Below are 16,171 nucleotides of genomic sequence, written 5' to 3' on the forward strand. Positions count from 1 at the left end.
CCTTTGATTTGATTTGATTAATCCTCCTATAATTTAAATTATACTTTGAAAACATTGTGGATCTTTAGCAGCCAACATTTACTTTTCATGTCCCAACTATTTTTCTACATGATTGTAAAATGGAGTCGTCCTCAGCTTCCTACTTTTCTAGTCCTAGCCATAATTAATAATTATATTATAATTAGAATGTTGGTTTGAAAGAACACGTCTGTTCTACTCATTCTAATTCTGTGGTCCGAGCATTCTGACTAACCCGCACCTTGTCTGGGAGCATGACTTGTTTTTTTGTGACATAGACATGTACTAAATGTGTTGGATACTCTATGCATCAACTTGTGATAAAGAATATTGCTTGAATACTATTTCTATGCATTTGTATATAATACATAATTGCCTTGGTAGATAAGTATGATGAGAGTAGAGGCTCTAAGCACCTGTTGCACTGTCAAATAAAATGTTACCTACTTAATTGGTTTAATTAGCAATGACTCAAATGCCAGTACGCCAACCTGAATGACTTCCTTTCAAACTTGTGTTTTGCATACTTATTGTGTACAGTATTTGTTCCAAATTTGGTGTGAATGAATCAAATGTTCTTTTCTTTGAAATCATGTGGTGCGAGAGGCAAATTTCATATTTTCTTCTTGATGATAAACTCATTCAATACTACCACCTACCACCAATTTAAAAAAAACAATAATAAAAATAAAATAATAATAAAATAAAATAAACTATGATGAATTAAAATGAGAACCAGACCCAATAACTAGGACAATAACAAATACATATGCAAAACAAGTATTGTATTTATGTGTTTAACTTTGAAAAAAATCATAATTCATTACACAATCTTCATTACATTAGCCATATGTGTATGACTGAAAAGGAATCGATTAAGGTGATTATTGACATATGAACATCTTTAGAATACAGTATCCTTCTGTGGATTACATTATACAAACAAAGTGATGATACAGTAAGTCACAGTAAACATTATATTTTGGCTTCACACAACATGTTTTACTTCTACAGTAAATAATGAACATTCAATGTCACTGACACAATATGTGTCATTAATGTGAAATCTACATTCCATCAAAATTCTGAGTAATCATTGTATTGGAAAATCCTTTTATATATATATATGCAGTATATATATATATATATATATATATATATATATATATATATATATATATATATATAGAAAGTCAATTTCCTGTATGTGCGAATATACTTGGCAATAAAAATAATTCTGATTCTGATTCAACATTGTATTGCCAAAATGTCATTCAAAACCCAACGGTGATACTGTACATACCACCTTTTGCTGCAAGCGGATTGACAAAATGTGTCAAGCTGCTGGCAGGAAAAGGTGGTATATAGTTCTTCAACAATCACCTATTACAAACACATTTGTAAGAGGCCCTTCAGGTGTCCTGCTGCATGTTCTTGATCAATTTATTGGTGTAGTCCACAACATCCGACTGGGGGTGCCCGAGGTTGAAACACAGGAGGTTGTCAAAGGTGGGCATTCGACTGCCAGATCTCTTGTAGAGAACAAAAGCTGTGAGTCCCAAACCAAAGATGACAAGGACGACCACCACAGCCACGCCAGCGTTGATGCGCCGGTGAGCCTCCTGTTTCGCAGATACTACAGGACAGCAAAAACATATTGGCTATCAATTACCAAGGTAAGACACATTCACTGTTCATAGAACAATTTGCAATTACATGAGTCAGTCAGTAAATAAGTATTGATGTTTAACAAGGCCAGTAAACAATTTGAGCAGTTTCCCTTATGTAAGTCACTGTTTTATGATTATTGATTCCTGTTTTTGTATAGTATGTAGATCAACAAAACAACCTACCTTGTGTTGGTACTGGATTTCCTTCAATCACTACCGGTAGAAAAGAAAGCATATATATTTAATTTAATTGAATATTGTTCGAACTGAAACAATATGCTCTTCACTGAAAATAAACATTCCAATCAGTACAACCCTGTAGTGGTCTTATCTCACCTTTAAGTGTTTTGCAGATGTAACTCTTATCATGCCAGTGGTTGGCTGTGATCCATTTACCATCGTCAGAGAAGATCGCTGCATAGTTGTCATCTTCATCCCCAAAAGGTTCACCGTCAACCCAGTTAGTGTAGTCTACCACTGTTTTGTCAAACCAAAGCCACTGGCCTGGAGGAGAAAAGGCACTTTTATGTTACTTTTCAGCCGTATGAGATGGACAGTTATTGTTACATCATTTTTGTATAAATTGTACATTGTTTGTATACAACAAGAGACATTTAGTGGTACCTTGGTGTGTTCTGTATAGGCCTATCCAGAAGGACTGGTGACTGTCTTTAAGCATCTCCAGGTTCTTCTTAATGAAGGCTAGCTCCATGGGGTCCTCAATGCTAGCCAGAGTTGCCCCTTAACAAAACAGTTAACAGTTGTGTTTTGTTCATTCTTGTTCATTCTTATCACCGTTAATGCTTATATTCTGCATTATGAAGTGAAGAGGACATGGGAAATAATGGAAAATCCATTGCACAATGTGAATACAGTTAGAAACAAAAATGTATTACATTAAATACAAGAGGAGCTAGAGGTCACTCCTACCAGGAAGAGGAGCTAGAGGTCACTCCTACCAGGAAGAGGAGTTAGAGGTCACTCCTACCTTTCCTTACGCAGCTCGTTGCGGCGTCAGCCCACTCTATCTCACGTGTCAAGAAGGCGTAACAGTGAGCCTTGTAGGGCATCCAGAAGACACGCTGGTTAAACCTCTCATCCTCCTCATCGTAAGGGCACACACCAGGGTACTGGTACACTGGAGCCGGTGGCAAGACTGTGGGTGCGAGTGATTGAGATTTGAGATCCCCCAAACCAATGGAAGTAAACGTACCAGATAATTAGCACATTTTAAATCTTATGACAAAATCATCCCAAGTCTCTGAAGAAACCTTTTTGATTAAAATGACTTTGATGTGATTTGGGCAACGAAAAAGAATGGCAATATATATATATATATATATAAATACAAATTAATAAATATCTCCAAAATCTCCAAATATATAAAGCATCATAACGCATCAAATCATCCATGACTATTGAATATGAACCTTTCTGAAAACCATTTTATTGGGAGGCCCCAATAAAATCATTCATGCTCATGTAAACACTTTGTATAGGCATCTGATACCATGGCTCACATCATCTGTCTGATATCTCACCTGTGGACTGCTTACACACACTGTTGAAAGTGTGATTGCAGAAAGCTGTCTTCCATTTGGCATCCACATCCAGGTACACACAGGGGCGATCTCGGCTCGGCTCATCAACGGCCCAATGGACCACGCTCAGACGCCAGCCATCCATCCATCTGAAGTAGCCATCAGTCTGAGAAGGAAGGAACAAAATAGATGTGGCCACACAAACACACACAGAAGAAAAAGAAGAAATTGCATAAAGTGCCAGCGGAGGTGATCAACGACCACTCCCCTGAGACCAGCAGAACCCCAGTCTTCACTACAGAGCCTGGTGAGACCACACACACATATACACACACACACACACACACACACGCACACACACACACACACGCACACACACACACACACACACACACACACACACACACACACTCACACACACACTGTCTGTGTCTGACTGTGGTGTCTGTGTGTGTGTGTGTGTGTGTGTGTGTTTGTGTGCGTGCGTGCGTGTGTGGTTATGATGCTGTGGTATCATGCTGTTAAGAGATTAGACCACTGGGCTCAGGGGTTATGGTGGTGACAGAGCACAGCGCAGTCCTGGACTACATCCTGTCAGAGACAACGGCGCCCCACCACTCCCACACAAGTCTCTGACCTCCTCATGCCCACTACCCCCCGTACAGTTTCTCTACTATAAATAACATTTAAAAAGTCATTCTTCTAGTGTAATTCTTAAGTAATTCTGCCACTAGTGTGCCTTTCAGGAAGGCACTTAGCCCCTAAATTACTCCAGGGAGACTGTCCCTGTAAGTTCTAATTGTAAGTGGCTTTAGATAAAAGCATCTGATAAGTGGTTAAATGTAAGTTCCTTCTTCTAGCATTGTGACTGCCAATGGTCCCTGGTCCTAGCATAGATTATTTTTTTCTTATGATGACTGATGGATTGATGATTCACTTACTTAGACAAATGTATTTTTTCTAAGCTGCTTTGGATAAAGGCGCCTGCTAAATGCCCCCCCAAAATGTAAAAAGATGTAAAGAAACAACAAAAACTATTGAGGTTCAAATACAGTGTGCACCATGCAAAACAATAGAAGTGGAGGAAATGTGTACTTGTAAGCTATATGGATTGAACACTAAAAAAAGGTCTACCATATACTAGATGAGGCCACAGGGTCAGTCGCAGGCGGAGATGACTGTAATTACCAGCTAACACTGGAGGAAAACCTGCACACTCCAGTCAACTGTTGTGTGCAGCTTGAAGAAGTAACATTGCAGTACTGTACCTCTAGTCTATTGAGACCGATCCACAAAGGCGCCTTGAGCTTCAGAGCCTGCAGCTCAACGTAAGCCTCGGACCGATCATCCAGAATGCTAGCCAGGTGAGCGCTATCTTTCTCACAGTGCATCTTGGCATCATTCCAGCTCATTTTCTGAGTCGTCACCTTGATGGAGTCATTGCCCACCTTAACGTAGGCTTTGGGAAACACTGTTGGTGCTGGGACACGGATTAATGGATCTGGGGAATGGCAATGCAGAGTCAAAATAGAAATGCAGTTAGCATCAAGGTTGTGGAAAGGAAGACTACAGCAAAATACAAGTGATATAGGAGTGATGGTTTAGGAAAATAACACATCCTTGTTAGGCAGTCTGCATGTCCTGTTGGTCAAGACGGAGGTCTGCTCACCAACATTCCGTAGACAGATGTATCCATTGGTGTCGTTGCAGGGCTTTGACTTCCATTTTCCAAATGCAGAGCCAGGTGCACTGCTGTCCATCACAACACACTGCTCCTGATAAAGAGAAAGGTAACGGAGAGAGTAAACCTAATCAGTCTTACAAAAAGATATTCATGGTGACCTTGTACTCTGATACACTACATGGGAAAATGTATGTGGACACCCGAACATCACACCCATATGTGCTTGTTGAACATCTCATTCCAAAACCATGGGCATTACTATGGAGTTGGTCCCCCCTTTGCTGCTATAACAGCCTCCACTCTTCTGGGAAGGCACTAGATTTTGGAACATGGAACTGAGGTCGGGCACTGATGTTGGGCAAGAAGGCCTGGCTCACAGTTTACATTTCAATTCATCCCAAAGGTGTTCGATGGGGTTGAGGTCAGGGCTCTGTTCTGTCCAGTCAATTTCTTCCACACCAAACTTGGCAAACCATGTCATTATGGACCTTGCTTTGTGCATGGGGGCATTGTCATGTTGAAACAGGAAATGGCCTTCCCCAAACTGTTGCTACAACATTGGAAGCATACAATTCTCTAGAATCACATTGTATGCTGTAGCATTAAGATTTCCCTTCACTGGCACAAAGGAGCCTAGCCTAAACCATCAAAAACAGCCCCAGACCATAATTGCGTCCGCATACTTTTGGCTATGTAGTGTACATGAGTGTCTTTGAATAAAATGTAAGATGTATGTTATGTTGAGAATGCCTCAAGTATTAACGGACTTTACCTCTGCCCCATACTGGTATTCACTGAACTAGAATTGGAAAGAAAACACAAAGTAAACAGCAGTTTATGAGTAAAACATATCGGAACAGGTTAAAATAGTCTTATAATAACATTTAAAGAATTGTGCATACTTAGCTCTACTTGACTGAGTTGCCTGACACAATGGAACCAATGGAATAGTTCAACAAATAGTCCCAAAAGTGTTGAAAACTACTGGTGTATAAACCAATGTAGAATTGCAATAAATGTGCTTTCGGAAGGTCAGATTAAGCTGGGAGAGGACTCATAGACCTTCCGCAAAATTGTGATATCGTCCCCCTCACATTTTCAGTCAAACTTACACCAGATTTAGCCCAGTTGTTATAGCGCATTGGTCGCCCGTCGGCCCATAGGAATCGATGCCGGCCTATGGTATTCAAGCCAATCCACAGGTATGTAGTAATACCGCCAGCCATCTTGTTCATCATGGTCATCAGAAATACTACAATCCATAGGAGAATAAGTTGTTGAGCACCATACTGCAGTTTAGCACATGGATGTGATGTGTTCATTCCTTCGTTTTAGAGTTCAGTTATAGTGCTGAACTCTGTGATCACGGACAGTCAATTGGTTAATGACATGATGAGAAACTATTCGTTAGGGTTAAAGGAATCCCACAAACCTTGCGCACGTCTGCTGACAACGGATGCTAGGTTTCCTCCCATCTGTTTGCACTGTGCTTTAGCCTCAGCCCATGTGTCCTGGTGCGCTTCAATGATCCTGTAACACTATAGGCAACAAAGAGTATGTTCATTTTCCAAATCCTAAGAAATACACAAACTTAAAATAAATGAATAAATAGAATTCCCTTAGTGGAACATGATCAAGCGTGTTCAGGTATGGATAAAAAGCTCTGTTGGACATGAACAATTACGTCAAGATTGGCGACCACAATTCTGAGGTAGGCCTACAGGCACTACACTGCATTTAGAGGGTCTGTGACCTCTGACCTTTGATTCAAAGCTGTCCCAGTCGGGTGGACAGCCACCTTTGGGGGGCACAGTGGGGGCCGCAGTGCTGTTGGCAGGAGGTGACCCACTCCTTTTGCAGATGGAATCGGACCGAATTCCACAGTTGACATTAAACCAGAACCCTACAAATATTTAAGATATCATGCTGAAATTAAACACTTCAATCAAAACCACCTTTCAAAGACAATGCCATGTTATATGGATCATTTTGCCAAAATACTACCAGGGCTTGCTCATTTTAATGAAACTCGTCCAAATAAATAAAGTTTGGAATACTGCTATTATGCTGCTTGGAATCATTTCTGTGATTTCGATAATGCATGCTAAAAGATTGAAATTCCGGTCTCTTTTGAAAAATTATAAATAAACAATTCTTTCAGTCTCAGCTCATTTCATTTCACTCACCTTCGTTGGTCATTAACACACAGTTCTCATCATTGCTCTTGAAGTCAGGTTGCTCTGTAGCCCATCTCTCAAACAACACTGGGGAGCCATCTATCCAACTAGACACAACACAACCCAGGCAGTTTCACTAGCAACTCTGTGGACATCCCTAAGCACTTTTTTAAAGGTGGGGCAGTCCCACTCATATTTTTAATTTTATTGGATAGAGATAGTGAAGATAGATAGGAAAGTAAGGCGAAGAGGGCATGTCAGCAGGGCATGGATGCGATCGGATTCGTACCCATGTCGACATGGGCATATGTGTGCACTGTAGACGGCGGTGCTAGACCACTGGACCACCCCAGGCCACATTGGTGAGGTTTTTAAGGAACACTACAGTCTTATAAGTGAGAGATTTATTGTCAAATACTTACCTCACTGACCCATCAAGTTCAACTCTTAGCCCAATGTGAAAACGTCCATGTATCTGCCACGTCTAAACAAACGAACATTAAACGAAAGTCGTAAAAGAGTCTCTATATATGACTTTGAAGGCATGGCAGAGGCCGGTGGTTTAATACCTGTTTCCTCACAAACTCTTCATCTTCTCCATCCATAACTAGCAGGTCACCATGGCTCTGCTGACAGTAGTGTCTGGCCTCCTCCATGGCCAGCGAGTCTTCATTGATATAATACTGATTGCCTTTATACTCTATCCAACCATCCGCAGTCACATTGTAGTCTGTAAGAGGATAGAAAAGACTTTACATAAGAGTCCCTGGCATTACTGTGTATATTTTGGAAACAGATAGAAGATAGAGTAGTCCATGTATGAGGAAAAGGTCTAGGCGCTACAGTACGTACTGTATGTCACAGAATAATAAAACAATTGTAATGTTTAAGTCATTTTTATGTGCATTTTCTTTTGTTTATTGGATGGAGTGGTATCTTTTTGTTGCCTGTTAATTAGTGTTCATATGTCCTTACTGTATCTTGTGTTAATCAAATAGAATTCTGGTGAAGTGAACTGCCACAATGATATCGAGGGTAAAGGGTTAAAAACACAGTGTTCTGAATGTCTGTGTGTGTCAGTGGAACACCTGTGTTGGGTCTTCGGAAGAGGAGGTTAGTGGAGGCTTATTGTTATGCATAGAATGGAATGAGGAATAGTATCAAACACACCATTCCTCATTCCATTCCTTGCATTACAGTCGTTCTCAAATGTCCACCTCCACCAGACTCCCCTGGTCTTCAGGTGACTTACCAGAGACAGTGTCATTGGGCGAGGGGTTTGGTGTCTTTCCTGCAGGTGCACAGTCAAGGAGAAAGAACACAGATACAAACACACTCAGGGGCAGGTTTAATCAAACCGACATCTCTAGAAAACAACACTGGGGATAATCAAACTCCAAGGAATATGTGTATTTTCAAAACAAAATAACTAAGCATCCCCATAGAGGGCTCAGTTCTGTTTCGTCATTTTGGAAGGAATGTGTAATTAATTGTGTAAATGCAGTAGGCCTACAATGTAACACAAATTACTGTTATAAACTGTGCTGAGAATCAGTAGAAAGTAAACCCTAGTGCAATTACAAAGTAACTATTATACTGTTATTCTGAAGCCTAACAACCCTCATAACAAGATGTTACACTTACAACGAGTAACAAGAACTGCAGCCACCTGTGACAGACAGTGCCAAAAGCAACAGAAGGCATTATAGTTCGTGAGCTTAGAATGATAAGGTTCTATCTCCGTTTAGGGTAGTTCAGAGATATTGAGTGTCAAAGTTTTTACATTCCATTATGTTTTGTGAGATGGAACCTTTGTATTTTATGAATTACTAACTCAAAAATGTCAACATTTTAAAAATAACACGACACAGGCATTAATAAACACCTAATGGATCAGATTATGTAAAAAACTCAATTTTGACAAAAATGGAGATAGAACCTTATAATTCTAACGTCACTAGTTCATACTGTACCTCTACGGATCTGGCACAGCCAGTCATTGTGGCTCTCACAGTGGTCGACCTCCCAGGACCCTTCACTGTCAAACGTTTTATACTGGATGATTTCAACGCAACGTGATTGCACGAATTTAGTGTTAGGTTCTCCGTCAGTCCAGTGTAGAAAAGACAGCTGAGGAAAACAATAAAATACGGCAAGAAATGTACTTTGAGAAACACAATATTTCAAATGCAATGTTGGCTACTGTAGAAAACTATCATTGTTTGGTAAACTTGATTATTATCAACAAACATCCCACAACACGGGTGCCCAATCAAATCTCTATCGTCAAAAGTGACGTTTAGCCATTTCCGAGTCCAAACCAGAAATTCTCCGCACCAGAGTACCTGTGAACTACAGCGGTAGAATGACAGTTGAATCGTTTTTTAGACTCGGATCTATTCATACAACAAGGGACACAATACTTTCCCGTTTTCTCCATATTGTCAGGGTATTTGAGCCTCGGAAAAGCGCTATATAAATAGAATTTATTATTATTATTATTTCGGCATTTTGAAGACAGCGCCTCAGCCAACGTTGGACCCGGACACACGTCACGACTTAACAAGCGGATATAGGTTTTTAATATCTTGAGGGATTTTGTTACCGCCCGCCAGCGCAGCTGTTCATGCATTCAACGAGGAACGACCTTTAAAACTGATCACTTTAACATTGCTAATTGTCAAACATCTACAACTCAGCCCACCCACCCACACTTGTTAAAAAAACAAACGCCGACTTATAACCAATAACACAAAGTGACAGTTTATGGTAGCATGCATGTTTGTTTCATTTCGAAATGACTACTTTTGAGAAACTGTTTGGTGGGGACTTGGAAAGACCATAACCATGGATATGCTAGGTAGCTCTGTGAATATCAAGCTGTGCACAAGATGCAGGATGGTAGGTAGCTAAATATTCATTTAAAATTATTTAATAAGCTCGTTTTGACAGCTATTAGTAACGTTGTATTGCTGTGAGTAACGTTGTGATGCACACACAGACACACACACTGAGGCCTAGGTAAGATGCAGACCACCGTACACAGTTAAGGGGGGGATTGTCAAGTGGCAAGGGTGTCAGCAGGGTGGGCTAGTTCATTGGTTGCTTATGATGTTTTTGTCGGTATTTGAATGGAGGGAGGTGTCCAATGTGTGTGTGTGTGTGTGTGTGTGTGTGTGTGTGTGTGTGTGTGTGTGTGTGTGTGTGTGTGCGTGTGTGTGTGTGTTAAAATGTAAAAATATCCATATAGGTTTTAAATTCTGTTGCACTTTGGAATCTATCCTCGAATCTAAATCTGGAAATAGGATTGTTTGACTAGGGTGGCAGGTAAACTGGCAGCTAAAGTATTTATTTAGTAACATGGACATGGATGTTGGATGGATGTTGTTGGTTTGTGTGCCAACAAGAGACATTTTATGATAACTGAACCTGCACCTAAAAATAAAGAATTTTTGTAAAAGCAAAAATGTAGGCTACTGGTATTTCAACGTGACTCACCGGTGATCCATCACTCCATACGTAGCCACTGTTAGGATCCTGGGCACTGAGACCAATCCAGGATTTGCCAGACCTGAATGATTCAAAATTATATGAATAAGTCAATGATATGAACAAGTGCAATATCACCCGAGGGAAATTGAACAGGCCGACATAAGTACCGTAATGTATCATAGCTTGTGGGTTACCAGTGGGGCTCTTGCGCCATCTAGTTGTCAGTCAGAGTAATCTAACTCTGAGACAAAGAGACTGAAAACAGTGTCATTTTCAACCCTACAATATTCAGTATCAAATGCAATGTAACAAACACCTTACATCTTCTTGCAATACAGCCTAACTTTGTCTATGTTAATGTGCCTTACCTTTCATGTATGTCATCTTTACTGTGGATGCTGAGCAGGTCTCCCCCAATTGCCCTGCAATAGTCCTGAGCTTCGAACCAGGTCTTTTCACCTGACCGTGGCCCTGTGAAAAACTGAGACAAGGAAGAGAGGTATGGATTAAAGCCAAACTGAAGGAGTACAAGTAAACAATGCAGCTACAGTAATGAATTTCCACATGCATAGCATTAGATTGTTATGACATACTCTTAGTGGTCAAGGAATAACATTGCATGGGCATAGCCACTCAAGGTTCATGTCGTACTTTCATGTCTATAACATACTTCTGTATCATTTCTGATGCACTTTTCACTCAGTGAGTCTTGCAAAAACATTTTAGACTATGTAACAACAATTAACAATACTGTGGTTGTTCCTACCTTGTAGCAGTAGTTTCTATTGCTCACAGGTTTCCAGTCCTCGGGGCATTTAGTAGGGGCTGGGGTGATCGGGGCTGGGGTCATGACCACCCCGTCCGCCAAATGCTTGCAGATATACTTCTCCTTATTGGTGCAGCTCAGAACATCCCATAACCCAGCTGAAGTCCCAGTTCTCATGGCGACACAACCTTGTCTGCTGCCTTATGTTGTATTGGATGAAAAGAGAACAATTAAATAAGGATAAAACTATCCCGTCAATCAATCAATTTCCTTTTTTTGGAGAGGATATAATCTTTGCCATTCTTATCCCATACCTGGCATTTCTGAATTCCAGTTAACAAATGTCACTCTGTTTGTGTTTGTCCAAACAAAGTTGTCAATATTATTCTGGTTAGAAAGCCCAATCCAGAAGTACTTCTCTGGCCTCACCCCGACCAAGCTGATGAGGAATGCATTATCCACTCTGTGAACATTCACAAAAAAACAAATGGAAACCTTCAGTTTTACACTGGTGAGGGGAATTTCTCTCATCCTGAGTAGTAAAGAAAACATTATCTAAATATTATTTTACAGCAATAATGAACATATAGTCACAGTTGCTCTCTTACCCGCTTGAAACATCAGCCAAGTAGTAGCCTGAGCTGTTGCATGTGTCTTTAGCTTCGTTCCAAGTCTTTGTGTCTGATCCCACAAGGTAGCAATAGGAACCATACCTGTTCCAACCCTTGTGAATGAAAAACAAACAAACAAGTTCACTTCCACAGTGTTTCTCACAGGACTTTGTGTGACTGTGGCGGGTGGTACCACTTATTGACCGGGGGGGGGTTATGCCCTAGCTCCAGCCTTTCCGTGGACTAGAACACTAAAACTGAACCAATCAAAAAAACAAATAGATTGATTCAATATAACAGGCTAGTGTACTGAACTCACAGGTTTGCATCCTGGGTTGGTTTCCACTTGATCTCCAGAGGGTTTGGAAGCAGCCTTCTTCTTGCAGACAAACCCATACTTGTTCTCACAAACTTGGCTAGCCCACTTCCCGTCCTGCAACGGAAAGATGTCTAGCTTAGGGAAAGCAACAAGGACACTCAGCTGAGGATGGTGTGGAATGTGTGGATGATGGTAACATGGTTTGTCCGTACCTCTCCCCTGATGAGGACACAGTCCTCTCTCGGGCGGTTGGCGTGGGTGGGCATCCCAACGTGCCACCTGGAGAAGGTGACACTGGAGTGGTCGCTCCATTCAAACAGCAGGTGCGTCTTCTGGTCGCTCAGTCCAATCCACAACTCATCAGTGGATGCTGCAGACCAGGAACAGCCACAAGAAAATGTCATCAATGTCGTCATGTTGTAAGATAGAGATCATACTCCAGCAACATCCTGATGATCAGTTCAAGTGGAAAGTCTAAAACGTGGGCTGGAGAGCTTCATTCTTTCACTCACCGTATCCCAGCTGGGAGATGACAAAGCTTTGCTCCTCTATGTTGTGGATGCTCGCGAGGTCGCCTTCCTCTTTGTGACATTCTTTCAGGGCGTCGGACCAAGTTTTCTTAACACGCTTAAGGAGGTAGCACTGGCCAGCATAGGGGACCCATGGACTCGTACAAAAACCAGACACAACTGTCCATCAAAAGATGAGAAAGTTTGAAAATAAAATGTAAGTACTTTTCATACCTAAATAACAGATATCAGATAGTACTATGGTATAGTAAGTCCTGCATACATATACAGTACATATACATATGTGCAAATTTAATAGAGTACACTTTTCTCACCTGGTTGAACAGTTGATGCAGGCTTGCCCTTCTGACAGATGTATCCAAGCTTCTGAGAGCAGAGTGAACTTTGCCAGTAGGACTGCACTGCAGAATTTATGACTCCACAGTTATGCCCGGGATCAGAGAGTGGATGTGCTATAACCAGAGTACAACATCACTAAGTGGGCCTTAAGTATCACCTCCATAGTAATAAGTGATAGTAATGAGAAGTAGCATTCATGACACCATGTACATAGCTAGATGCTTGGTGTGGAAGCATGTTGGGAACACTTACCAGAATCCCATCGAAGGTAACGGAAAGGCTTCCCATCACTCCACTCCCATCCACTGTTCTGGTCTAGGATGTTCAGACCTATCCACAACTGTAAGTGCTCAAAGCTTAACAAAACTGTGTGTGTGTGTGTGTGTGTGTGTGTGTGTGTGTGTGTGTGTGTGTGTGTGTGTGTGCGTGCGCGTGTGTGCGAGTGTGTGTGTGTGTGCGAGTGTGCGAGAGAGATGGAGAGAAAGAGAAAAGGATGGAGGAAATCATTTCGAGATCATGCGTAATGTTCAGACTGCTGTACATGATCAAGTTAGTCACAGCCACCAGGGGGCGCTACCTGTAATGTAAGACTGCTCAAGGGGCTCAGTGATGCTGAGCAGGTCACTGCCTTGCTCTTGGCAGCTGGTCCGGGCTTGGTGCCAGGTCAGGGCAGAATGGGAGTTGAACTGGTAAAACACCTCTGTCACAGGATTTTTAATCCAGTTCTCAGTTACTGTAAAGGGATGAGATACAGCAATATAAAACATAGATGTATGTATTCAAAAACACCATCACAAATGACAAATTATGGCTTTCTGAACCGACATAAAATGTTGTACATGATTTTTTTTTTATGAGCTCAATTTGAAAGCAACAAAAAAAGGAAATAAATAGAAATTCAGTAATAGAAAATGTATATCAAAACGGTCCATTCTAACAGCCACTAACACCCATACATCTTTTGATGACATTCTGTACTTAATTATGGAATAGTTATCACCTACTGAATCGACCTTAAAACAGTTATAAACTAGCTTTTGTCAGACTTATTCTCTCTCTTATTGTATACTCACATTTGTTTGGACAGTACCCCCAGAGGTTATTCACACTATAGTTTGTTTCGGTTGCACACCAGGTACGTCTGGTATGGGCCTCCAGGTCGATGGAGGTGCAGTCTCCATACCATCGGTTCTTGTACAAGAAGGGAAACTGGCAAGGCTGGCCGTATGCATTGCCATCAATGGTAAATATTTCTGGAAGCAACCAGGAAATATAGTGAGGTCAGGATGCATTTGCAGAGTTTTTTGTTCCAAATTAAATACTAAATTCGGTATGAATAGATTTGAATTAGGGGGTTTAATCTTTAACTTAAACAGTATCCTGATGCATTAATATTCATCACTATAAGTTAATGTATATATTACATTATTTTTTATTTAACCATTTTTAATCTTATTTGGCCGCTTCACAGTTTTTGGACAGAATCTGCACAGTAGCTGAAAGGCTATAGGGCTCTGCACACAGCGTGCGATTTCTGTTGCGCGTCAACGTTCCATTTTGAAGTTTGAATGGAAGTCTATGAGAACATCGCATTTCCAAGCATCGCACGCTGTGTGCATTGGGATGCGATGTTTTATGATTTTCTCATAGACTTCCATTCAAACTTCAAAATGGAATGTTGACGCGCAACAGAAATCGCACGCTGTGTGCAGAGCCCTTATCAGTCACATATAAAATGATGAAGTGTGCCCATTCCCTGCCTTCTGTACCTCTGTGTCTTCTTGAGCAGGCGCCGTCCGTTGTACCCTTAATGGTGAAGCGGCTCCTGGGTCCCGTGTCTTTGGACAACGCTAGCCTACCGTTGTCACTAACGCGTATGTACAGGTCTTGGCCTTTGAGTGCAAGCAGCGTTTGATTCTTGCATTCCCACTGTTGGAGGTCACTCTTCTCATTGCAGTCATACCACAACAGTACACTACCCTCGCTTTTTCCCTGGACACTGATGCACTTTTTCTGGATTGGGGAGAATAGTCTTCCTTGAGATACCCAGCGCATCGAGATCAGAGGATCAATATTATCAATCGATGTAACACTCTCCATTGAAGGTCCATTGGGTCTCCCGACATGAACAGTCTTACCCCAGGCTGCATTGTAGAGACTAAACACGGCATCTATAGAGAAAGAGAGGATGGTTACAACAATTGATGGCAATACTAGTCTTAGAATATGCAGTGGTCCTTTTATCCATTCTACCTCTGGTTCCCTCTAAATCTCAGACCAATCTTGCAGAACCAATTGATTCCCTACTGAGGGGAGTCATTAATTAATTAATTTAATTAATTTTGCCATTTAGCAGACGCTTTTAATCCAAAGAGTCATATACAGGTATACGCGTACCACCGGTTGCTGTGAAAGTCAATGAGAACATACAGTACCTGATAGAGATGAAGACTGAGAGGTTTGCATGAAGAGTAAAATGGCAGCTACTGTTATCTTGATGGTTAGCATTGTCCTAGTAGGACTCTGATTGACATTAACGGCTCTGTCTTTACACTGTTGGCAGAGGACCTGAGTGTATGGTCATGCCATCTACTGTACTATTTAGTATCTAAAAAATGTCCTGTCACATGTTGTGTTTTTTCCTTCTTATATGAATGGGTGTCATTTAAGGATTTCAACACTGCGTGTGGGTGGGTCACTAGACACATTCTCACTTCCGACACGGACATGTGATATAACATCCACATGGAACATGTGGCAGATCCACTCTGTAAATATTTGTTTCTATTATAATAATAATTGACTATTGTTCTTACTCAATATACATTATATGTCCTCACAGAGTCCGACTCATAATCACACCTTAAACTTGATATTATCAAGTGGTGACATTGAAATAGAACTATGATAAACTCCATCAGACCTGAACCTTGAAATACATGTTGTTGTCCCTTAAAAACAGACACATAATATGTTATCCTTTTAAATTCAGATAAAACTGACATTATATTTTTTTGCTCCGAA

At 41.0% G+C, this 16,171-nt stretch overlaps 1 protein-coding gene across 1 annotated transcript; it reads right to left on the reverse strand.

Annotated features, from left to right (window-relative positions):
- Positions 1-1,430: 1,430 nt before the first annotated feature.
- Positions 1,431-15,202, reverse strand: LOC308172057 (macrophage mannose receptor 1-like; the record flags this gene model as incomplete). Its single annotated transcript, XM_080546968.1, has 23 exons — positions 1,431-1,654; positions 2,025-2,192; positions 2,313-2,429; positions 2,677-2,826; positions 3,230-3,395; positions 4,498-4,709; positions 4,899-5,004; positions 6,365-6,451; positions 6,674-6,816; positions 7,100-7,197; positions 7,513-7,574; positions 7,660-7,820; positions 8,343-8,381; positions 9,064-9,128; positions 10,951-11,063; positions 11,349-11,548; positions 11,663-11,811; positions 11,957-12,072; positions 12,279-12,392; positions 12,491-12,648; positions 12,791-12,945; positions 14,280-14,400; positions 14,917-15,202. The coding sequence occupies 23 exons, from the start codon at positions 15,200-15,202 to the stop codon at positions 1,431-1,433; spliced, it is 3,210 nt and encodes a 1,069-aa protein (XP_080403094.1).
- Between the last annotated feature and the right edge of the window lie 969 nt (positions 15,203-16,171).

This window comes from Nansenia antarctica, assembly GCF_963989245.1.
Source record: "Nansenia antarctica genome assembly, chromosome: 16".
Lineage (NCBI taxonomy): Eukaryota > Metazoa > Chordata > Actinopteri > Argentiniformes > Microstomatidae > Nansenia > Nansenia antarctica.